Source organism: Mus musculus, chromosome 12 (assembly GCF_000001635.26).
Source record: "Mus musculus strain C57BL/6J chromosome 12, GRCm38.p6 C57BL/6J".
Lineage (NCBI taxonomy): Eukaryota > Metazoa > Chordata > Mammalia > Rodentia > Muridae > Mus > Mus musculus.
In genome coordinates, this window is record NC_000078.6 from 113,392,868 (window position 1) to 113,418,147 (window position 25,280).

The following is a 25,280-nucleotide window of genomic DNA, read 5'->3' on the forward strand; positions in this document are numbered from 1 at the left end:
CCATATACTCAGACACAAAACAAACCTCAACAGATATAAGAACATTGAATTAATCCCATGTATTCTATCAGACCACCACTGACTAAGGCTTGTCTTCAATAGCAACAACAACAACAACAACAACAACAACAACAACAACAACAACAACAACAACAACAACAACAACAACAACAGAAAGCCCACATGGAAGCTGATAACTTGGTAGGGAAGAAATAAAGAAATTAAAGACTTTTTAGACTTTAATGAAAATGAAGGCACAACATACCCAAACTTATGGGACACAATGAAAACAGTGCTAAGAGGAAAACTCAGCTCTGAGTGTCTCCAAAAAGAAACTGGAGAGAGTTTACACTAGCAGCTCATCTGAAAGCTCTAGAACAAAAAAGAAGCAAATACACCCAAGAGGTGTAGGTGGCAAGAAATAATCAAACTCAGAGCTGAAATCAACCAAGTAGAAACAAAAAGAACTATACAAAGTATCAACAAAACCAGGAGCTGGTTCTTTGAGAAAATCAACAGGATAGACAAACCCTTAGCCAGACTAATCAGAGGGCACAGAGACAGTATCCAGATTAACAAAATCAGAAATGAAAAGGGTGACATAACATCAGAAACTGAGGAAATTAAAAATTAATCAGATCCTACTACAAAAGTCTATACTCAACAAAACTAGAAAACCTGAGTGAAATGGATGATTTTCTAGACAGATACCAGGTACCAAAGTTAAATCAGGATCAGATAAAACATCTAAACAGTCCCATAACCCCAAAGGAAATAGATGCAGTCATTAAAAGTCTCCCAACCAAAATGAGCCCAGGGCCAGATGATTTTGGTGCAGAATTCTATCAGATCTCCAAAGAAGATCTAATACTAATGGTCTTCAAACTACTCCACAAAATAGAAACTCAAGGAACACTACCCAATTCTTTCCATGAAGCCACAGTTACACTGACACCTAAACCACACAAAGACCCAAAACAGAAAGAGAACTACAGACCAATTTCCCTTATGAATATTGATGCAAAAATAATAAAATTCTTGCAAATCGAATTGAAGAACACATCAAAATGATTATCCACCATGATCAAGTAGCCTTCATGACAGGGATACAGGGATGGTTCAATATGTGGAAATCCATCAATGTAATCCAATATATAAACAAACTCAAAGAAAAAAAACCACATGATTATCTCATTAGATGTTGAAAAAGCCTTTGACAAAATACAACATGCATTCATGTATTGGAGAGATCAGGAATTCAAGGTGCATGCCTAAATATAATAAATCGATATACAGCAAACCAGTAGCCATCATCAAACTAAATGGGGAGAAACTCAAAGCAATCCCATTAAAATCAGGGACTAGACAAGGCTCTCCCTACCTACTCAATATACTACTCAAAGTTCTAGCCAGAGCAATTAGACAGCAAAAAGAGATCAAAAGCATACTAATTGGGAAGGAGGAAGTCAAGTTATCACTGTTTGCAGATGATTTGATAGTATACATAAGTGACCCCACAATTCTACCAGACAGCTCCTACAGCTGATAAACAACTTCAGCAAAGTAGCCAGATTGAAAATTAAACAAATCAGTAGCATTCCTCTACTCAAAGTATAAAGCAGGTGAGAAAGAAATTAGGGAAACGGCACCCTTCCCAATAGTCACAAACAATATAAAATATCTTGGTGTGACTCTAACCAAACAAGTGAAAGATCTGTATGGCAAGAACTTCAAGTCAATGAAGAAAGAAATCGAAGAAGACCACAGAAGTTGGAAAGATTTCCCATGCTCACCAATTGACAGGACTAATATAGTAAAAATGGCCACCTTACCAAAAGTAATCTATAGATTCAATGCAATCCCCTTCAAAATTCCAACTCGATTCTTCATAGGCTTAGAAAGAACAATTCTCAAATTCATTTAGAATTACAAAAACCCTAGGATAGCAAAAACTATTCTCAACAATAAAAGAACTTCTGGAGGAATCACTATCCCTGACCACAAGCTATACTATAGAGCAATAGTGATAAAAACTGCATGGTATTGGTACAGAGACAGGCAAGTAGATCAATGGAATAGAATTGAAGACCCAGAAATGAACCCACTCACACACCTATGGTCACTTTATCTCTGACAAAGAAGCTAAAACCATTCAATAGAAAAAAAAAGACAGCATTTTCAACAAATGGTGCTGGTTCAACTGGCAGTCAGCATGTAGAAGGATGCAAATTGATTCATACCTATCTCCTTCCACAAAGCTCAAGTCCAAATGGATCAAGGACCTCCACATAAAACCAGATACACTGAATCTAATAGAAGAAAAAGTGGGGAAGAATCTCGAATACTTGGGAGAAAACTTGAACAGAACACCAATAGCTTATGCTTTAAGAACAGCAATCGACAAATGGGATCTCATAAAATTGAAAACCTTCTGTAAATCAAGGGGTACTATCAATAGGACAAAATGGCAACCCACAGATTGGTAAAAGGTATTTACCAACCCTACATCTGATAGAGGGCTAATATCCAAAATATACAAAGACCTCAAGAAGGTAGACTCCATAGAACCAAATAACCCTATTTTTTATTAGATATTTTTAAGGCATTTTTCTTAGATATTTTCTTCATTTACATTTCAAATGCTATCCCCATTAAAAACTGGAGTAAAAATAGAGAATTCTAAATAGAAAATTCTCAACTGAGGAATCTCAAATGTCAGAGAAATACTTAAAGAAATGTTCAACATCTTTAGTTATCAGGGAAATGCAAATCAAAATGACCCTGAGATTCCACTTCACACCAGTCAGAATGGCTAAGATCAAAAACTCAAGTGACAGCAGATGTTGGCAAGGATGTGGAGAAAGAGGAACACTCCTTCAGTGTTGTTGGAATTGCAAGCTGGTACAATCACTTTGGAAATCAGTCTGCTGGTTCCTCAGAAAATTGGAATAGTTATACCTGAGGACCCAGCCATATCAATCCTGGGCATATACCCAAAAGATGCTCCAACATACAAGGACACGTGCTCCACTATGTTCATAGCAGCCTTATTTATAATAGGCAGAAGCTGGAGCAACCTATCTGTCCCTCAACAGAAGATAAATAAAATGTGGTACATATACACAATGGAATACTATGCAGCAATTAAAAACAGTGACTTCATGAAATTTGCAGGCAAATGGATGGAACTAGAAAATATCATCCTGAGTGAGGTAGCCCAGACACAAAAGAACACACATGGTATGTACTTACTAATAAGTGGATACTAACCCAAAAGCTCACAATGCCTATGATACAACCTAGAGACCATATGCAGCATAGAAGGAAGAAAGATCAGGGGTGGATGCTTCAGTCCTACATTGAGGGAGGAACAGGATGATTGTGGGAGATGGAAGGAGAGGGGGATGAGAGAGGGGGAAAGGAGGAGGAGGAAATAAGGGTGACAGTATCAGAATCTGGAAGAGACATGAGACAGGTACGAAGGAAATTGAATAAAAATAGGTAGCATGGGGGATGAGGAACTGGGGATAGCCACTGGATGGTCCAAGACACCAGAGAAATGTGAGGCTCTCAGGACCCAATGGAAATGACTTTAGCCATAATGTGCAGAGAAGGGGAAGATAGAACCTGTGGAGACCACCTTCAGTAGATAGGCATAGCCCTTGGTTGAAGGATGGAGCCACGCACCCATCTCAAAGTATTTTTAACCCAGAAATGTTTCTGTCCAAAGGAAGAACAAGGAAAAAAATGGAACAGAGACTGAAGGAAGGGCCAACTGGGAATGGCCCCACCTGGTGATGCATCAAGTCTGCAGACACCAAACCCAACACTGTTGCTGTGGCCAAGAGGTGCTTGTGGACAGAAACTAAGTGTGGCAGTTTCTGGGGAGGTCCAGCCTGCAACTGAAAGCAGATGCATCCGCAGGTCCCAACATTGCAGGCAGGTGTCCAGACCCCCTGTTCAGACATTGCCATCTTTGACCACAAGGCTCTTGGCCGAACTGGTAGGGCCTTTGAGGTTCCTGACTATTCCCTGAGTCCATAGGTCCCATATCCTGACCGTGCCATCTGTGAAGCCGGTAAGGGCCATGTTTTCCTTTGTGCTGGCCAGCGCCTGGCAGGACAGGCCCTCGCAGGGCAGCTGGCACTTCTCATACAGGGATGGGGCTGCCAGGTCCCACACGTGCCGGATAAGTTGTATCACCCGTGAATAGGGTCCTGCTGTTGGAGGACAGCAGGCAGGTGCGCAGGTTCGCCCTGTTGGGCTGGACGCTGCATTGCAAGTGGCTTTCAGGGTGTCTGTCCTCGGCCACCTGGCTCATGAGGTTCCACACCTTGATGCCGCTCTGGCTGCAGGTGTCACTGGAGTATCTGTTCCAGTCCCAGATCATGAACCTGGCTCACAGTCTGACCGAAGACTGGCTGCTGCTGGGCCTGGCCAATGGCCAGAACTGCCTGTTCAACAGCAGCAAGAGGAACCAGGTGCTCACTGTGGACACCAAGGACAACACTATCTTAGGCCTCAAGTTCTCTCCAAATGGCCAGTGGTGGGCGAGCATCGGTATGGACAACCTCATCATGGTCCACAGCATGCCCATGGGAGCAAAACTGTTCCAGGTCCCCGAGGCTGCCACTGTCAGATGCTATGGCATGACTGAGAACGGCGGGCTCATCATCACAGGATCCAGGGACTGTGCCTCTGTGTACCACATCAAGTACTGACAACTTCAACTCCCCTCCCCTAACTGCACAGTGGTGGGTGGCAATGGGTATGGTGGGTCTGCAGTGCTTTTGGAGAGTTCCATGGGTTATGCAGGATGTGCAGACCCCGAGTCGCATGTAATAAAACAATTGAAATGGCAAAACCAAAACAAAACAAAAGAAAAAAACCACCACCACCACCACCACCACCAAATCCAAAAAAGAAAGCAGAGGCAAATGCCTGGAGCCAACCATCAGGTTGAACTCAGGGAACCTGTCTGGGGAGCTGGCAGAAGGACTGGGGGAGCAGAGGGGGATTGTAACCCCATTGGAAGAACGACATAGGTTGGCCTGTCCACCCAGTTCTCTCAGAGACTAGACCACCAACCAAAGAGTGTACCTACAGGGATCTTTGGCTTCAGATATATATATTCAAATTAATAGAGAGGATGGCCTTGCCTGACAGCAATGAGAGGGGAGGCCCTTGGTCCCAGGGAGGTTTGATGCCCCGGAGTAGGGGGATGCTGGAGAGGTTGGGTAGGAGAGTGTGGGTGGGTGGGGAAACACTCTCATACAGGCAAAAGGGAGGGGGCAGATATGGGATGGGAGGGTAGCAGAGGGGTAACCAGAAAGTGGGATATCATGGGATGGGGGAGTTGGTGGAGGGGTTAACCAGGAAGTGGGACATTATTTGAGGTGTAAATGAATGTAATGATTAATAATAATAAAAGAAAAATCCAAAAAAAGAGTTTCTCAACCAAGAGAAGTCCATGGCCAGATGGTTTTAGTGCATAATTTTACTGAATTTTCAAAGAAGCGGTAATACCAATATTCCTCAAACCATTCCACAAAACAGAAACAGACGGAACATTGCCAAACTCATTCTATGAGGCCACAGTCACCCTGCTACCTGACCCACACAAAGACTCAACAACAAAAAAAAAGAGAATTTCAGAAATATTTCTGTATAAACATTAATGCAAAAATACTCAGTAAAATACTTGCAAACTGAATCTAAGAACATATCAAAACATCATCCACTGTGATTAAGTCAGCTTCATTCCAGGTTTTCTGGTTTTGTTGAGTATAGACTTTTGTAGTAGGATCTGATTTTTTTAAAAATTTCTTCAGTTTCTGTTATGTCTCCCTTTTCATTCCTGATTTTAATTAGGATGCTGGCCCTGTGCTCTCTAGTGAGTCTGGCTAAGGGTCTGTCTATCCTGTTGATTTTCTCAAAGAACCAGCTCCTGGTTTTGTTGATTCTTTGTATAGTTCTTTTTGTTTCTATTTGGTTGATTTCAGCCCCGAGTTTGATTATTTCTTGCCACCTACTCCTCTTGGGTGTATTTGCTTCCTTTTTGTTCCAGAGCTTTCAGGTGTGCTGTGAAGCTGCTAGACTGCCCCACCTGGGGATCCATACCACATACAGACACCAAACCCAGACACTATTGCAGAGGCCAAGAAGTGCTTGCTGACCTGATATAGCTGTCTCCTGAGAGGCTCTGCCAGAGTCTGACAAATACAGAGGCAGATGCTAGCAGCCAACCATTAGACTGAGCACAGGGTCCCCAATGGAGGAGTTAGAGAAAGGAATGAAGGAGCTGAAGGGGTTTGCAATCCCATAGGAAGAACAACAATATCAAGTATCCAGATCTCCCAGAGCTTCCAGGGACTAAAACACCAACCAAAGAGTACACATGGAACAGCCCATGGTTCCAGCCGCATATTTAGCAGAGGATGGCCTTATAGGGCATCAATGGGTGGAGAGGCCCTTGGTCCTGTGAAGGTTTGGTGCCCCAGTGTAGGGGAAGGTGAGGGCAGGGAGGCTGGAGTAGGTGGGTGAGTTGGGGAGCATTCTCATAGAAGCAGGGGGAGGGGAATGAGACAGGGGGTTTGTGGAATGTAAATAAATAAAAATATCCAATAAAAGAAAATAAAAAATAAAAAGTATGGCAAGAACTTTATGTCTCTGAGGAAAGAAATAGGAAGAGATATCTGAAGATGGAAAGATCTCTTATGGCCATGGACCAGTAGGATTAACATAGGAAAATGGCCATCTTACCAAAAGCAATCTACAGATTCAATGCAATACATGTAAAAATTCCAGCATGATTCTTTATAAACCTTAAAAAAAATTCTCAACTTCAATTGGAAGAACAAAAAACCCAGTATATAGCTGTCTCTTGTGAGACTATGCCAGGGCCTAGCAAACACAGAAGTGGATGCTCACAGTCAGCTATTGGATGGATCACAGGGCCCCCAATGGAGGAGCTAGAGAAAGTGCCCAAGGAGCTAAAGGGATCTGCAACCCTATAGGTGGAACAACATTATGAACTAACCAGTACCCGGAGCTCTTGACTCTAGCTGCATATGTATCAAAAGATGGCCTAGTTGGCCATCACTGGAAAGAGAGGCCTATTGGACTTGCAAACTTTATATGCCCCAGTACAGGGGAACACCAGGGCCAAAAAGTGGGAGTGGGTGGGTAAGGGAGTGGGGGGGGAGGGTATGGGGGACTTTTGGGATAGCATTGGAAATGTAAATGAGGAAAATACCTAATTAAAAATATTAAAAAAAATAAAGCTTAAAAAAAATTCTGTAAAATAGATCTTTTGGAGGTTCACCATCTCTGACTCCAAGCTGTACTACAGAGCAATAGTAATAAAAAATTCATGATACTAGTATAGAAACAGACAGGTTGATGAATAGAATTGAATCAAAGACCTGGAAATAAACCCACACACCTATGGACACTTGATTTTTGACCAAGAAGCCAAAACCATACAATGGAGACAGGGACACATGTTCAGCAAATGGTGCTGCTTTAATTGGATGTCTGCATGTAGAAGAATGCAAATAGATCTATATTTATCAACCAGCACAACACTCAACTTCAAGTGGATAAAAAACCTCAAGGTAAAACCAGATACATTAAACCTAACAAGAGAAAGTTGAGAATAGCCTGGAGCACATTGTTTGGTGCAGGAGACAACTTCCTGAGTTCAACATGAATAGCTCAACCACTAAGGTCAGCAATTAATAAATGGGACCTTGTGAAACTGACAAACTTCTGTAAGACTAAGGACACTGTCAATTGGGTAAAATGGCAGCCTATGGAAAAGGAAAAGATCTTCACCAATCCTACACCTGACAGGAGGGCTTATATCCAAAATATATAAAGTACTCAAGAAGCCAGACACCAACAAACCAAAGAACCCAATTAAAAAGTGAGGTACAGAGCTAAACAGAGAATTCTCAACAGAGGAATCTCTAATAGCCAAGAAACACTTAAAGGAATGTTCACAGTCCTTAGTCATCAGGGAAATGCAAATCAAAAGACTCTGAGATTCCACCTTATATCCATCAGAATAGCTAAAATCAAAAACTCAGGCGACAGCTAATGCTGCTGCTGAGAATCTGGAGCAAGGGAAATAATCCACTGTTGGTGGGGATGCAAACTTGTAAACCATGTTGGAAAACAACTTGGAAGTTTCTCAGAAATTTTGGAATAGTTCTACCTCAAGACCCAGCTATACCACTTTTGGGCATATACCCAAATGATGCTTCACCATACCACAAGGACACTTGCTCAACTATGTTCATAGCAGCTTTATTCACAATAGCCAGAAACTGGAAACAACCCAGATGCCCCTCAACTGAAAAAAAATGGATAAATAAAATGTGGTTCACATTTAATTGCTACACAATGGAATACTAGTCAGCTTTTGAAAGCAAGGATATCATGAATTTTGCAGGCAAATGGATGGGACTAGAAAATGTCATCCTGAGTTAGGTAACCCAGCTCCCAAAGGACATGGATGGTATATACTCACGTATAAGTGGATATTAGCCATAAAGTACAGGATAACCATGCTGTATTCCATAGACCCAAAGATTCCAAATAACAAGAAGGACCCAAGGGAGGATGCTAGAATCTTATGCAGAAGGGGAAATAAAATAGACATCTGAGGTGAATGGAGGGAGGGAACTGTATGGGAGAGAGGATGGGCCAGGAAACAGTCAGGGGCAGATCTGTGTAGGGAGAGTTTGGAAGAGAGAATGAAAAAAAAGTTGCTTGTAGGGGGAGGGAGCATCTCTAGGATGTGCTGGAGATCTGGAGTGGGGGAGGCTTTGGGGAATCTCTGGGAATGAATCTAGCTGAGATTCCTAGCAGTGGGACATATGGAGCTTGAAGTGAACTGTAAACTGTAATCTGTAAACTGGCAGGACTCCCAGCAGAGGGATAAAGACAGCACCCCACCCACAAAAACTTCCACCCCAAATTTGTGTTGCCTACAAGATGTGGAAGGACAAAGATGGAGCAGAGATTGAGGGAATGGCCAGCCAATGACTGACTCAGTTTGAGATCCATCCCATGGGCTAGAACCAATCCCTGACATTGTTAATGCATTTGCAGACAGGAGCCTAGCATACTGTCCTCTGAGAGGCTTCACCTAGCAGCTGACTTGAACAGATTCAAAGACTTTCAGTCAAACATTAGACTGAGCTGTGGGGAGTCTTGTGGGAGAGTTGGGGGAAGGATTCAGGGACTGGGAGTGGATAGGAACTCCATAAGGAGACCAACAGAGTCAACTAACCTGGACTCTTGCGGGCTTTCAGAGACTGAACCACCAACTAAAGAGCATACAAGGGCTGGACCTAGACACCCCCTCCCAATATGTAGCAGGTGTACAACTTGTTCTTCATGCAGGTCACTGTGTCTGACTCCGTTGCTTTCCTGTGGATCCCATTCCCATACTTGGGCTGCCATGTCTGGTCTCAGTGGTATAGGAAACAGCTATGCAATGACTTGATGTGGGGTGGTGGGTTGATACATAGGGGTCCTCTCCCTTCTTAGACGAAATGGGGAGGGATGATCGGAGGCAGGAAGTTCTGTGTGAGAGGGGATTGGAGGGGTCTGTGATCAATATGTAAACTGAATAACTTTCCTCTGTGGTTAAATATGTCTGTCTTACTTTATTAAACCATGTTTTGGTGTTCTCAGAAAGTGGTTATTCACCCAGAAACAATATACATATTCCCTAGGATTCCTTCTAGTCTCGTTGATCCTCCAAGCCATAATTTACTTTTTTGTACTCACGATAAGGACAGAAACTAATTCTATTGATTTCTTTCATCCTCCATTCGATTTGAATTGCATATATTCCAGAATAAATTCAGCCAGGGCATTCATAGGGTGGCCAGATTGTGGGCTGCAGAGCTGCATTTGGAGACTTGCAGGTCTGTCTATACTTTTTACTCTATACTGAAGTCCAGCTTCTGCTAGGCACTAAAGTTTCAATCCTCAAGCTGAGAGAGGGGTCCCAGGCTGCTGGTGGGTAAAGGCTCTGGTTTCAGTGTGGGTAGGAGTGTGTCCTGTTTGTTGCCACATTTGGAAACAGACGCTTCTGCTCAGTAGCCACCTGTGAGGAGGCTGTTGGTGGGAATGAGCTGTGAGTTCCTGCCTGAGTGATAGGACTGATTTACAGCTTGTGGCTTTGTCTGTGGGAATGGTATCAACCCATGGGTTTACGGAATCCAGGGGCCATGAGTGTGTCACATGACTCCACTGGGTAGATTTCTGTAGTGTAGTGGTCCTGTATAATCTGACACTCCTGAATCAAGAGGAGGGAAGAGGAGGGGAGGGGAGGGGAAAGGGGGGAGAGGAGAGAAGAGGAGGGGAGGGGAGAGGAGGGGAGAGGAGGGGAGGGGAGGGGAGGCATGCATAACCTGGTTGCAGGTTATGAGCTCACGTGGCAGAGCTGGGAATGTGCTCCACGAGTTTTGGCTCTTTATGCTTGACAATGACCATGAACATCACGGTGTAGTTTTCATAATGAATTTTAGATTTAGAAAAGTTGCAATGAACCAAACAGCGCCGACTCTTAGGAGAGGTTACAGAGTTTGGGCCTTGGATTTTGGTAACCCATATTTTCTCTGACACCCAGTGGCTTATTGATAGGTTCTACTGTAAACACAAAGCCAGAAAAAAAAACAAACCAAACCAAAACAAAACTCTGGGAGTCATTACTTGGGGGCAACAGGGGTGGTGACAGTTATTCTTCTAGATGGCTTTCTCTAGAAGTTTGGGATGGGTATTCTCAGGGCAGCTGTGAAGCCAATGCCTCTTGTAGCCCACAGCCCCCTTAAGGTTGCTAGCGATTCACTCACTCTCTCATTTATCCATTCACACACAGTCCTCTGATTCTCCTTTGCTCTCTGTGTCCTGGAATCAGAGTAAAAAAACCAAATGGACAAGTGAGAAAGAGGGTAGTATCAGAAGTGACGCCAGAGAAAAAGAGGTTACTGACACATTGCAAAGAGAGGTGGTGTGGATGCTGGTTTTGAAGGTGTGGGAGCCTCAGAGAGTAAGCAAGACTTGCAGTTTAAAAGTTAAGTAGATCTCTAGGCCTGTGGGCCTATGGAACTTAATTTCTGGTGGGTTTAATTTGTGGTGGGTTTCCATAACAGATGGGTACTTTGAAAGGGCCACATGGACCTGTGGTTTATGTAGGCGTTTAAGGGACAATGGCATAAAGTTTGTGGCTTCCATGGCAGCCTATGGGAATAGTGGACAATGCTCTGGGGAGAATGGGGTCTTGGGGTGGTGGTGGTCACTGGAGTTTTGTTGTGTGGTTTGGCAAGTGATAGTTGCTGCTGGGCCACAGAGAGAAAAAGAATCTCCTTAGAGAATTAAGCAGAGAAGAGACCTGGCATGTCTATGGTGGGGATGGGAGGCTATGAGGAAGATATGTCTATGATCTCAACCTGGTGGCATTCTAGGAGCCTCGCAGATGCCCCTTCCTGGAGTTAACTATGTGCTGAAATCTGGGGTCAGCACAGCGTTCTCACAGGGAAGGTGGGGCAAGAGTTCTGCTGCACTTAGGGTAGTCAGTTGGCTTCAAAGAAGTGGGGTTATCATGATGCCCGTCATGGGATTCTGGATGCTTGGGAAGAACACGGGCTGTATGTGCTATGTGCACCCCAAGAGCAGGTACAGTCAAGAGTAGAAAAGTTGGGGTTGGAATCTGCCTTAGTTAGGGTCACCATTGCTGTGATGAAACATCATGACCAAAAGCAAAGTTGGAGAAGAAAGGGTTTATTTGCCTTTCATTTTCCAGATTGTGATCCATCACTGAAGGAAGCCAGGACTGGAATTCAGGTAGGGCAGGAACCTGGAGGCAGAAACTGATGCAGAGGCCCTGCCGAGTGCTGCTTACTGCCTTGCTCCTCATGGCTTGCTCAGCCTATTTTCTTATAGGACTCAAGACCACCACCTCAGGGATAGCACCACCCACAGTAGAGTGGGCACTTCCAAATTAAAAAGTTATTAAGAAAATGCTCTACAGGTTTGCTTTCAGCCCGATCTTATGGAGGCATTTTCTCAATCCCTCTTCTCAGACGATGTTAGTTTGCATCAAGTTTTCATACAAGGGCCCAGCACAGGGTTAGAGTCAATGTCCTGGGTCTTTTTATTAAGACTTGCCTTTATGACTTTCACAGGAAGCTTTGTGGGCCTTGAAAGACCAGTGCCTGGCTGGTTCTGCAGTACAGGGTAGGTGGAGAGAACACTGAGGCTGCAGCCTGCCAAGGTCTAGGTGCAATGAGGGCACAGGTTGCAATAGCTGTGGGAAACTGAGGGCAAGGCAGTTGTCTGGGTAGACTGAGGAGAGCAAGTGGGATCTGCTGAGAGGGTGAAGAGGAACAGAGAAGAGAAAGGGAAGAAGGAGTGCTCAGAGTATGTGCAGGAACCTGGTTACCTAGAAGGGTGGGATAGGTCAGTGGACAGAGGAGGGTTGTTCTTTACCACGGCAGCTTTAAGTGCCACTTAGCTGGGACAGCTTCATTTTCCTCCATTTTTACCTCTGGTGCTACCTTTCATGTTCTGTGGCCTCTTGCTCCATCTTCACAGCCAGCAGCACAGCCTCTGGCTTTGATATCACATCACATGGTATCACGTCTCCTACAGTCTGTCATGAAGACTCTTGTGAACACACTCAGGGACATCTGTGAGCTTTAGCTCATGGCCTTTCCATCAATGTCATCTGGTTTTTGTCCACACTAGGACTCAGGTTTTTAAGTTCAAATCTAGGACAAGGATACCCCTGAGGGCCATGGTTCAAGCACACACAGGCATTCCACTTTGGATGTTTTAAATAGGAAATTCGAGGTTGATCCCAAGGCCAACATATGGAATGTGAGACCACAGTGCACTGAGCTGTGAGTACAGATGCTAATAGGATCCAAGTTCATCAAGGGGAATAGTGAGAGGAATAGCCAGAATGGTGAAGGGAAGATGTTATCTCCTAATGTATCCTCCCTCCTGCTCTCCACACAGTAGAGGATAGAGTAAGGGAGCAAGAGAATCGAACTGACATTGAGATCCTTCCCATCACCCTGTGTTATCATCTGTTGATGTACAACATGAATCTGGGTCTTGTTTTGACTCTATCATACTAAAGGATGTTGACTGATGCCTTGGTCTACTTGGGTGCCTACAAAAATATACCTTGAACCAAGTGAATCATAAATATCAGAAATGTACTTTTCATCATTCTGAGTCTGAAGGTCTAAGACAAAGATTCTAGTAGTTTCCATACCCTACAGGACTCATTTACACATCTATGGACAGCTCTGTTTCATAGTGTCTGGGTGAAGGGTCTTTCTAGCTTGTTTAACAAGGACACTAATCCCAATTATGAGGACTCTTTGTGATCTCCTTATCTTCTGATACATTGATATAAAGATATCAGCATGAATTTGGGGGATATACCCAGCCCACAGCAGGTAACAGGAGGGTGTCACCACATGTTGCCTAGTACCAACGTATTTACTGTGTTCCTTTCATTGACCCATCTCAGTTTAGGTAGGTGTGTACTGTCAATGTTTGTGATGGAGGAAGTGGAAATACAGGTACTCAGGGTCTTGTATAGGTAGTAAGATTAGGAGCCAAAACAAACTAGAAATTTGCATGTGGAATATTCCCGGTCTTAGTCACGGTTCCATTGCTATGAAGAGACACCATGGCCACAACAATTCTTATAAAAGAAAGCATTTAATTGAGGCTTGCTAACAGTTTCAGGGGTTAGTTCATTTACATCATGGTAGGGAGCATGGTGGTATGCCAGTGGACATAGTGCTGGAGAAATTACCTAGAATTCAGAAGAGATATAGAGACACAGAGTGACAGAGAGACTCTAGTCCTGACATGAACTTTTGAAACCTGAAAGCCTACCCGTGCTCCAGTGACACACACTTCCTACAACAAGGACTTGCCTCTGAATCTTTCTGATCCTGTTAAAGAGTTCCACTCCCTGGTGACTAAGCATTCAACTATATGAGCCTATGGGGTTCTTATTCAAATGACCACAGTCCCCATTCCTGTCACCTAAGGCTCTGCTGTAAATTTATGTGCATCTGAGTAGGTATGCATGTGCACTCATGCACGTCTGCCTGTGTTATCATGCATGTGACTGTGATGTGCACATGTGCATGTGTATATGCTTATGTGTATGTGAGAAGTCAACTGAGAGTTTAAGGTGGGAGGAGAGTTTCTTAGTTCACTGAACAATTTTCTTCAGTGTGACTCTGATACCCCTCCCTAGTGGCTTCTCCACTGTTTTCCTCAGATCTCATGTGGTTTGAGTTTATTTAGATCACAGAAACAAACAAACAAACAAACAAACAAATTACCAGGAGGCAGGTGGGGTAGACCACAGCATGCTTATGGAATGATGAGGGCTTGGGGGGAGGCAGGGGACATCGATGAGTAGGGCTGGAGCAGCAGAACACCTGCTTTGCCTATAGCCAAGGATACTAGGCATTTTGAGTCTGGGAGTCTAGGTGGAGAGCAGGTATTGAGAGGAGGGCCTTGGCATTTCTCTCTGCATAGAAGGTATCTTCTTAGTTGGCTTCATGTTGAGGGAAAGCACTTTTCTCTGTAGTTGCAGGATTCTGCTGTCCTGGTCTACTTCACCTGCCAGAGAGCCGTGAAGTCATACAGAGGCTGTTGTCTGAGAAACAGGGAAAGTCCGTGGAGCTACATAGGGCCCAGAAGCTGAACAGTGACCATGGCCTCCCAATTACTTGTGCATTCCCTAGCCACTCCAGAAGTACCGATGGGTTTCAAAATGCCCCTGGAAGGGTATCTTACATGTGCCCAGGAAGGGTTCAGAAGGAGGTGGTAGGAGGCCTACCTTGATGAAGGTGACGAAGCCACTGTAGAGCAGTGTGAGCAGGAAGAGGGCCACGAAGGTGCACATTGTGGGCCACAGGCCGTTCTCCTCCTCTAAGTCCATGTAGCTGTCACTTTGCTCATCCATGATACACGAGTGTTGGATGGTGTTGACTATGCCTAGGGAAGAACTAGTGCTCATGAGAAGGTCTCCACCCTACAGAAAGATCATTTCTTATTAACCTGGTCTCCTGAACACTGAACCTGAAGGTACAGCTTTCACATCCAGCAGCAATGTTTTGATCATATGCCCTCCTCCCGCTAATACTTATCACTTCCAGTCCCAAGTGCCTACTAACCACTTTGCCCCAAAGAATCCTACCCCTCAACCCATGCCCCAGCCTGCTGGATCCTGGAATCTCACACATAGATTGGTCTGCATGGGATTGGAATATCTGAATCCAAACCTGATGTGGATCTATGTCACTGCCACACGGATGGTGCAGGAGTTAGGTTACTACTTAAGAAGACCCAGAAAGAGCAGCTAGACCAGGTAGGTTTTCTCAGAAAGATGTGCCATGAAAAAGGCAGAGAAAGGGGAGTAACATTCTAAGGAAGAATAGTGGTCATGGTGCACTCATTGGGAAAGAGTACTACTCCAGAGTCAGAAGGAACCCTGAGCCTTTGCAAATGGAGGGAGAGATTGGAAAGCATCCTAGCTACGGTAACTTAATCCTAAAGGTAACAGAAGACGTTAACGATGGTTATGCCATATCTAAGCATGCATATGAATATCCCAGCTGGAGACTGAAGTATGGTCCAAGATCAGAAAGGGTGGTGGCTGATGTACAGACCTAGGGAAATACATTTCTACAGAAAGCACATCTCAACTCAAGGTGTGAAAGTCCAAGGCAGATGGGAAGAATTAAGGAAAACACCATGGGTCACAGGGCTGCCTGGGTATCTATTCAACAAGTGCTGTTTGACATTATATGTAAGCTCAGCTGGGGTCACTGTGAAGTCTGTGGATGCGTTGGCCTAAAGGCATTTCACCATATCAAAGTGAAATCATGTGAATATTGTAGAACACTGAATCTTAGCATAATAAGAAACACTTGGCAGCCTCCTTTACCTGTAGTTTCCAGTTTCAATTACCTATGGTTGGAGAACAAGACATTGGAAAGCCTACTTTGCAGCTCATAACTGTTTATAACTTTAATTCCAGGGAATCTGACACCCAAACACCAATATACACATATACATACATATACATACATATATATACACACACACACATATGTATATACATGAACACCTCTCTCTCTCTCTCTCTCTCTCTCTCTCTCTCTCAGATTTAAGCTTTATGACTAGTCCTGGCTGATATTTTATAACTTTTTGAGTATATTTTAAACAAGAAATCTTCTGATTCTAAATCACACACTTTGGAACAATGTGATAGGCTCTTGCTTTGCCTGGAACGTCAACCTTCTCTTTGTCCAGGCTTCAAGCTGTCTACATGCCTGTCTGTTTGTCAGTCAGGATCCACCTCAGCCACAGGTTAATGACTGAAGTGACACATGGCTTAAGAACACTCAAGGTTTCAGGCATCCACAAGAGGCCTTAGGGCAGGTCCCATAGAGATAAGAGAGGTTTATGTTTGTTCATTTCATTTATTATTGATCGTTTCTCACTATAATTTACAGAAGTGCTTCTTTACAGTGTCCTGAGAAGTGGAAAGGTAACTTTCCTTGCTACATGTAGTATGAAGCAACTTAACACAGAGGCAACCAAGCTAACCAGACAGTGGACATGATGACCATTCAGCCTAGAAAGGTCTCAGGCAAGGGCAGGACCATCAGGTCTCCTGGAAGGACCGTCTGACTCAGGCAGGAGGTGGTAGCATCCTAGAATCATGGGGAAAACTCAGATAAGTGATAAATAGTGGCAGGTGGCTGGGAAAGAGGGTTCTCTAGTAGCAGAAGCAGCTTTGAGAAGACTTGCCAATGGGGGAGGTTAGAATCTGCTCACACCCTGCAAAGCTCTGGGACTTCTTGTAGCAAGGGACACTATGAATGCTTTCCCAACCTTTCCCGTACCTCAGGTCTAATCCCATGTACTGTCTCTGTCTTGGTTATCAATCATTTGTATCTTGTAATTACTGATTGCATGCTAGGCATTGTATATACATGGATTGTAGAGTCTGGGGGTGAGATACAAGTGCATATCATCTTATCCACCAGGCATGGAAGACCTGTTTTTTGGAACTGGGAACTGAGCTGTGCTGGAGCTGGGGTATCATAGTTGACTTCTGGCTCTAGGTGCTTTGGGATAACCCTTATATTCAGCAGGCCTTGGAGCTGGTACAAGATGGATATTCTGCCCACACTGTGCTCGAAGGTGTTTCTTGCTTAGCAGTGTCCTGGGTGGGAGGTTAAGTGAGTGGTGATTGGCTCAGAATTTGGGATTCTTCTGTGTTCTCATCCCTCTCGGCAGCTAAGGTGTTTATTAAAAATTTGGCTGATTTCTTGGTGATTACATATGTCCCACTGCTCTGTCTGTCTGTGCCTAGAATACAACATCCCATCTCCTTTCACCTGGGAATTTAGTCTCTTTGAGCATTGCTGAGTCCTCTCTAGTAGTTTTAAATAAAATTGTGATGTTAAAAGTTTACTTGGTGTTTTTCTTTCACCATGGCCTACATGCCTAATCAAATGTTCTTCTGTATCTATGTAGAAACAAGATGTCTCAGAGAGTGCCTTGGCAACAGGGTGATGGATGGGTAGGAGGGGAAGAATGGCATCATAGAGACAAGTCAGGAGGTGCTAGTCGACAGAACTAAGAACATTATTGTTCTCAGGGGTTGGTGTGATGAAGAAGTGTTATGTGGGACTCAGGCAGATGTATCTACCTCAAGACATGTGAAGCACAGAGTAGGGAGAGACCAACAGGCAGAACAAGGGGAAGTGGGGCAGGGGCAGATAGAGAGGCAGGTGGGAACAACCTAATGAAGATGACTACAGAGCATGCCCAGACTTCCTAAGCATGCTGTGTGAATGTGGGCAGAGGATAGTCATGCTGGTATGACTCTAGCTCTGAGGAGTGACCTGTGAAAATCTGTAGAGAGATCCTGAGGGAGTCAAGTAAGAGAAAACCTTAGTGTCCTTTGAGGAACCAATGCCACAGGGGAAAAGAAAAGGCCAATTTGGGGCAAGTGTAGGTCAGGCTCCTTTCAGTACTAATGAGGCACCACCTGGCAGGAAGTAGGCCATGAGAAACAGTGGTGCTGTAGCCCCTGTTCTCAGTCAGTACAGTGCAGCCAGAAACAGGCATGATCTCTAGAACTTTCTCGATGGATCCTAAGGCATCCCAAAGATCCCGAGGCATAGACAACAGACCAAGCTTTCAAAATCTCAGAGCCACGACTGTTATACTGGCAGCTTGGCTGGTCCAGGTATGGCCTCATGTGATTGCTGCAGTCCCACTAGGTCCCTCTCTCAATTTTGTGTAGCTGGGTGTGGAGGTTGTGGACATACTGTGGCATTTCCAGAGTCTAAGTGGGGAAGTATGGCTGACTTGAGCCTGGGCTCTGAAGGCCACTCTGAGGACAAGATGCCGGAGGATGCCCCACGTAGCCTGTTCCATCCTCACTACACTCATATATAGGGCCCCTCAGGTGAAGCCTGTCTGACACCTTTCAACCTCAAGCTTGTGTCAAGCTTACAGCAGCCCTTAGTCCTGTAGGCTTTCCAGCAGACGAAAGAAATGAGGCAGAGGATTCCTTGCCTCAGGTCTAAGGTGTCAGAGAAGCTAGCATCTTTTATGGTAGGAGATAGTATGCTTCCAGCTGTAGTAGTAGTTGTTTACTCCCTGCTAGAGGTGATAGGAATTTCTGCTCCCAAGTCTGAGTTGTCTGAGAGAGCAGGAATTTTTGCTGACCATCTTCTTTTATATGGTATGAGGTGGCATGCCTCTTGAATTGGACCTGCAACATGTTGTTTTACTTGAATGGATTTCAGATCAGAGAAGGTATTGCAATCCTTGAAAATAGTATACATGGGATGGCATAGCAAGCTGTCTGTGTGACATTTGCAGTGTGTGCTAAGATGTGCGATGAAGGCTAAGCTATCTGCTTAGAAAAATCTTGCTCACGTAATGAAGGAGTACAATGGAAAAAAAGATGCACGGATGCTGCCTTTCACAGTGGTCTCTGATTCTGAAGGCAAAAGAGAGATTCTGATAGAGATGCTGGCTTTCTGTCTCAGAGCTGGCAGGGGATAAAGGAAAGACAGTACAGATCAGATTTGTGCTAAAAAGCCTTTCCTGTGGAAACCACAGGAACCCACTTGGAACCCATGAAGAAGATAAGGAAGGAAGAGAGAAAAGCATGCTGGATTCCTTCATAGCCTGGAGACACGGGGCATGGAAGAGGCTAGAGTCAGCATCATGAAGTGGAGAAACAGAAGTAGAACCATTCTTCCTTCCCTGAGACAAAGGTTTCATTTATCCAAGGAAACTCGGGAAATCATTCCATTGACCTCTAGCCCTCCCCCTGCCACAAGAGGGGATGTTTTAACTCAAAAGAAATATCCACACCATGAAGGAAGGGGAATGCCAATTAGATCTGTACTAAACAGCTTTTTCCTGGCATATAAACAACACAAAACAGACAAAAACCTGCACACACCAGAAACACTCAGTTATTACTGGCTGAGGTGCCCATGAACATCAGACATGACTGAAAGATAATTTAAAGTCTTAACAAAAAACTCTAAACATGTGAGAAGTGGTGTTTAGTGCCCAATGAAGTGGGTAGAGATGCTTTTGCTGGAGCATTAAGAAATGTGTACCTGAGTAGGACTAACTCAGATGTTAGTGGCTTTGGTAAGCTTTGTTAGAGGATGTGATCTTTAAGAGAAGGCCAGAGAGTAATGAGAGCTTCTGGCATTCTTGTGAAATATTCTGATCCTCTGCATGCTACATGAACAGGTGAGGTCTGATCTTGCTTATGGTACCAGCACATGGGTGCATGATGGGTAAGCATATAAGCCTACCTATCCCATATGTCAGGCAGACTTCATAAAGGCCTAAGCCTCTCAAGTGAGAGTGAATGTGCTCTCACCTACATGGATAAGCAAGCAGTGGGAAAAGCTGCCATCAAGGGTTTCGCCCAACCCAGCGTTATCCATAGGCACCCATAGAAAACCGACAGTAAAAGGGGCAGTCATTACACAAACATTGATAGGAAGAGCATGACTGAGAACAGCTGGAGCCAGTGATGCTTCCACCTGCCTTATAGCCCTATAGTGTCTGGGTTGATAGAAACAACAACAACAACAACAATAACAACAACAATAACAACAACAACAAACAACAGTGACTCATTAAGAGTTAAAACATAGGAATCACTGTGTGCAGGTAGAAAAAGACACTCCCTCAATCCAAAGTTTGTTTAATGGAAGCCCCAGTGGCAAAGCTGGGCTACCTCTGCATAAATTATTGTTCAGGGAGGCTCCCAAGGAGCCACAAACCACAAAAGTTATCACCATTGATTTTACTTGCATGCCAGAAGTAGATGATAAATTCCTACTGCTAGAGACTTCACTAACCTTGGCTGTAAGACATAGAAAACATGGGCTAGGACTGAAGTGGAAGCTGCCTTCTGGCTGTCTTCCTTTCTTTTCCTTTCTTTTCCTTTCTTTTCTTTTCTTTTCTTTTCTTTTCTTTTCTTTTCTTTTCTTTTCTTTTCTTTTCTTTTCTTTTCTTTTCTTTTCTTTTCTTTCCTTTCCTTTCCTTTCCTTTCCTTTCCTTTCCTTTCCTTTCCTTTCCTTTCCTTTCCTTTCCTTTCCTTTCCTTTCCTTTTCTTTTCTGTGCTGGGAGATGTTATATAGGCTGTTGCCAACATTCTCTCTTGAACATGGACTTTGAGTGCTACACTAATTGTCTTGCTATGTAAGATGTGCTTATTGGTGTAATAGTGGTATGGCAGTTATGGGTACAACCAACTTCTTCCCTATTGGATTTAAGCTCTGCTCTGCAGAAGGGAAAAACCTATAGCTGGGGAGTTCATAGGCTCCAGTAGAGAAGTAACTGCTATTGTTTGTTAAATGTATGTCATGGACTTGTAAAATTGGATTACAGGCATTTGCATTTATGCCCACAGCCTTCAACTTTACTTATGGAGGGACTTCATCCCACAGGGAGCAGAAGTGGATACTGGGGGAAATTCACACCTGGTCAAGCTGCTAATAATACGTGATTGTTTCTTTGGAACAGTGGCCCTAGAAAATAAATAAACATCTATATCACTTTCTTCAGGGTTCAGGAAACACCATAGAGGAGAGGGCTGAAAAATCTAAGTGTTGTAGAAAGGGTGAAGTGTTATGTAGTTCTGTCTTTTAAACTGAAACAGATAAGCACAGTGTTCCTCTTATCTAGACAATGCAGACCTCCTCTTCCCAAACAGGAGTATTTGTCTATCATAGGTACCAAGTGCTGTCCTTGCTTGACACTCTTACCCAGTTGTGACTTACCACTAATTGCTAGGCTCTTGCTGGCATTAAGCTTTGTCTTTGAGGCCTCATGTTCCACCACACATGTGTAAGTGTCAAGTGATGAGCTCAGAGCGACTGGTAGTCTCAGGACACTCCAGGTCTGGAATGTGCCCCCAGGCTGGGGGGTGGGGTTTGCAGTGACAAAGTTTGTAGACTTCATTTTACTGTGGACACTCAGCCACATGAGGTGGATATTTTCGGGGAAGAAGCCAGATACTTCACACAGGAGCCAAGATGACATCTCAGGATGGGTGGATGTGGTCAGGATGTTCACAGTGAGGTTGCTGGGTGCCATGGCCCCTGCAAGGAGAAGTGGCAAGAGGCTAATCTTGTCATGTTTGGGATGGAGGTATCTAGAAATGTGTGAGAGGACAGAGGAAATCCCCTTTCTTATCTGATTACAGTTATGGCTTGAACAATGTTGGGGGAAGGACATATGGTTAGGTGGGGCATTGGACAGCCTTGGGGTGGGGTGGGATAGGTTTCATCTAGAAAATAGGCTGCCCTTGCCTTGGGGCCCAAGGGCTTGGTAAGGAAAGGCCTATGTTGGAGACATTGCTTCTCCTGGTCACTGTCTAGCTCCTAGAGATGCCCAGTGCTGCCTGAACAGACCCATGCTTGCTTCTGTGTGACTTTTTGTAGGTTTCTTTGGTGCCCCAGCTATTCTCTATGTCCCTATTCTGTATTCTGAAGGCCAGGCTAATCCTAGGCTTCCTATCTTCCAACCTAGTTAGGCTCTGTGTGTGTGTGTGTGTGTGTGTGTGTGTGAGAGAGAGAGAGAGAGAGAGAGAGAGAGAGAGAGAGAGAGAGAGAGAGAGAGAGAGAGAGAGAGAATAGTTAGGAAGAGGTGAAGACAACATGTGGGGTACAATAAGTCTTCCAATCTAGGTGTAATGGTCTCTAGCCCTTTAATGAGATTCTTATGCACCTCAGAAATGTCTTGTTGTTTGTCTGGTCACATGCCTACAGAATCCATGAGGACCTCACAGTTTGGATCAGATACACAGAGCTCAGGTCCTATGGGCTAAGTAGGTCCTTGTCCTTCCTCTGTTTAGCATTAGCTCAAAAAGGGATGATGGCTTCTCAGGGTTAGGTGGTGGTATTTGTTGTGCCTGGATATAAGGCCTGGCTTGCAGTAGTACAGAAGTCATTTTAGTAACCTGTTCTACCTAGGATGTACATTGACAGCTCAGAGAAAGAGTCATGGAGGGTTTCCAGGAGCAAGAGGTGTAAGGTTGAAGAGATGAGTTGGCACATTGGACTTCTTACCTTCTATGTCCTTTTTGGTGGTAATAGCTTTGGTGGCTTCTGTGGAGTGATTCTTTGCTTGGAGAGTTGGAGTGACTCTCTTAGAGGACTGGGAATCCCATGACTCTGGAGTTAAAGAAGATGGACAAAAAGTGATGGTGAGAGATCAGAGTATTCCGTGGAGCCCAGGGTGATGGAACGCAGTGAGAGAGGAGGGCCACAGGATGGAATGGTACTGCTATGGAAGGGACCATGCATAGCTAGTGCCTTTGCTCACCCAGCTGCATCCTTGCACTGTTAGTACAGGGTTTCTGAGGTGTGGATGTCAAGTGTTGTGTTGATGAAGCAGCTGAGAAAAGGGAGGGAATGAATGGGGGAAGAGCAAGGAAGGGGAGGGATCAAAGTTGGGGGGATGTCTTGCTTCAGTCAATCTTTGGGGATTAGCTGAGTGTGGGTATGAGAAGTCCCACAAGGCCCTTCTGCATGGTCCAGGGATACTCACCAGGAAACTTGAAAGGTTTTTCTTTCCTTTTGGGTTTATTTATGGTGCAAGTGTGGTTGAGGTTCAGTTCTGAGGCCAGCACAGTGACCTGGAGGACCATTGTATAATTGCCATTTCTCATTTCAGAGGGGAAGACATGTTCAACTATACTTGACTTCTTTGGCTCCCAGCTGATTTTCAGTGGCTGACTTCCAATTACTAAACAGCCCAGGTTTATCTTTTCATTTTCCTCTGGGGCTTTGCACTCTGAGAGGAGGAACATGTCAGGTCCCTTTTCATTACCTGCAAGACAGATAGTGAAGTTCTGAGGACATGGAACTGGGGACAAAGGTGAGGTCTGGACAGTATCACTCTTCTTGCCAGAGTCATAAAAATGACTCAGTCCCAAGAAGACAGGGGAGAAGGGCCTTAAAGCCCTATGGCCAGTCTCAGGAGCCTGTCTCTCTGTCACCATCATCTTTGTCTGAAACCCCCTCTTAGGAAGAGATCTACCTCCTACTCTTCTAAGCACCAATGATTCTCCCCTCCCATGAATATAATTCTTTTGTGACTCTAACAGGAACAGCCAGCCTTCTGTATTCTCATAGCCCCCTGAGCAGCTTGTATCATCTGAGCAGAGCAGCCTGACTCCTTTCCCCAAGTCATGGTTCGGTTCTGTCTGCACTACTCTTCCTTCTCAGGTTCTGGGATATCAAATATTTTCAATGTCCCATTCTACAGTATCCCAGAGACAAGCAAAAGATATAAGTGTAGACCTGTGACACCCCCCCCCCCCGCCAGACTTGCTTGCTGAAACCAACATTCATGTAGGGATGTCAGGGTTCATCATCCAATTCCAGAGTCACCTCTATACCCTATGTCATATACCAGCATCTATGTTAGTTTCTTTGGGCTGCTGGGGCAAAGTGCCACCTATGACAGTTTGAGCAACAGAATTCTGTTCTTTCCCTGTTCTAGAGGCCAGGAGTCTGGGCTACATCAGGCTGGTATCCTCTGTGCAGCAGGGAGAATCTGTCACAGACTTCTAGCTCTGAGGTCATGGCGGGTGGAACCTAGTGGAGATGAACTTGTGCTGAATCAGGGTTGGCATCAAACCCAGTAGGACTGGGTTCTTGAAACATGGCATTAGGTACAAAGGACATACAGTGACTGGGATGTTGGTGCCAGGAGACAAGGATTGACCAACTGCTATGGCCTCAGAGCTTTGGGATAAGACCCAAATTACTAGCTTGAAGCAACACCAGCCCAAGATGGTGGGCTGGGGACAGAGCAGAGCTTGCTGTAGCCCACACTTCTGGCCTCTAGAACTGGGAAAGAACAGAGTTCTGCTGCTCAAACTGCCATGTGTGGCACTTTGCCCCAGCATCCCAGGGTAACAAAAATAGATGCTGGTATGAGAAGTACCATACCATGGTGAATGACTACAATATATCTGGAATTTGGTGACGAGTCCTATCATCTCTACAGTGGTTTCCCATTAGATGATTTCTGCTCTCTGTATCCTGCAGCTACCCACTAGAATCCCAACTCAGAAAGGGACCATCACCAAGGTGCTACCCCACACATTTATTTAAAGACTCTCTTTAGGACCCTGGCATCTACACAGATCCCTCCCATGGTCTGATGTTCTCTCTCATGCCCTGCTTCCTGGTCCTCCTCTCAATGTAGTCAGTTAGCCCAGACTTCCCATGTCAGTGGGCTTCTCTAGCTGTCCACATGATGAACAAGGGAGTAACTAGCATGGCCCTCACCTTGTATTTGCTGTGCTTCCTTCTCTGAACTGAAGCCCATGACCTGCCTTCCTCTCCTTTCCATTCTTGCTCTGTGAGCAGGCCTTTATCTGTCCTCGAGTGACTATAGCATCTTTATCCCATTTCTTCATATAGTCATACAGCAGTTGTCATAGACAGAGAATTTGAGTTATTGACTAACCCCTAGGGCTTGTCATGTTGTGGGAGAGGTACAAACATCTTCAAAATCTCAGCCAACTCCCCAAAGGCACACCCACATACCACAAAGCTTTGGGATAAGACCTAAATTACTAGCTTGAAGCAACACCAGCCCAAGATGGTGGGCTGGGGACAGAGCAGAGACCTAAGGCTAGA

General features: G+C 44.6%; 2 pseudogenes, 1 gene segment (V, D, J or C) and 1 further gene; 1 reads left to right on the forward strand and 3 right to left on the reverse strand.

The window, feature by feature from the left end:
- Positions 1-25,280, reverse strand: part of Igh (immunoglobulin heavy chain complex) — a 2,751,187-nt gene that overhangs the window by 134,100 nt on the left and 2,591,807 nt on the right.
- Gm9136 (predicted gene 9136) lies at positions 3,916-4,358 on the reverse strand (annotated as a pseudogene).
- Gm5190 (predicted gene 5190) lies at positions 4,354-4,860 on the forward strand (annotated as a pseudogene).
- Positions 14,668-23,457, reverse strand: Ighd (immunoglobulin heavy constant delta). The segment is given in 7 exon segments: positions 14,668-14,676; positions 14,897-15,054; positions 16,229-16,296; positions 16,714-16,778; positions 21,405-21,725; positions 22,695-22,799; positions 23,176-23,457. Coding segments are annotated over 7 exon segments (1,008 nt in total).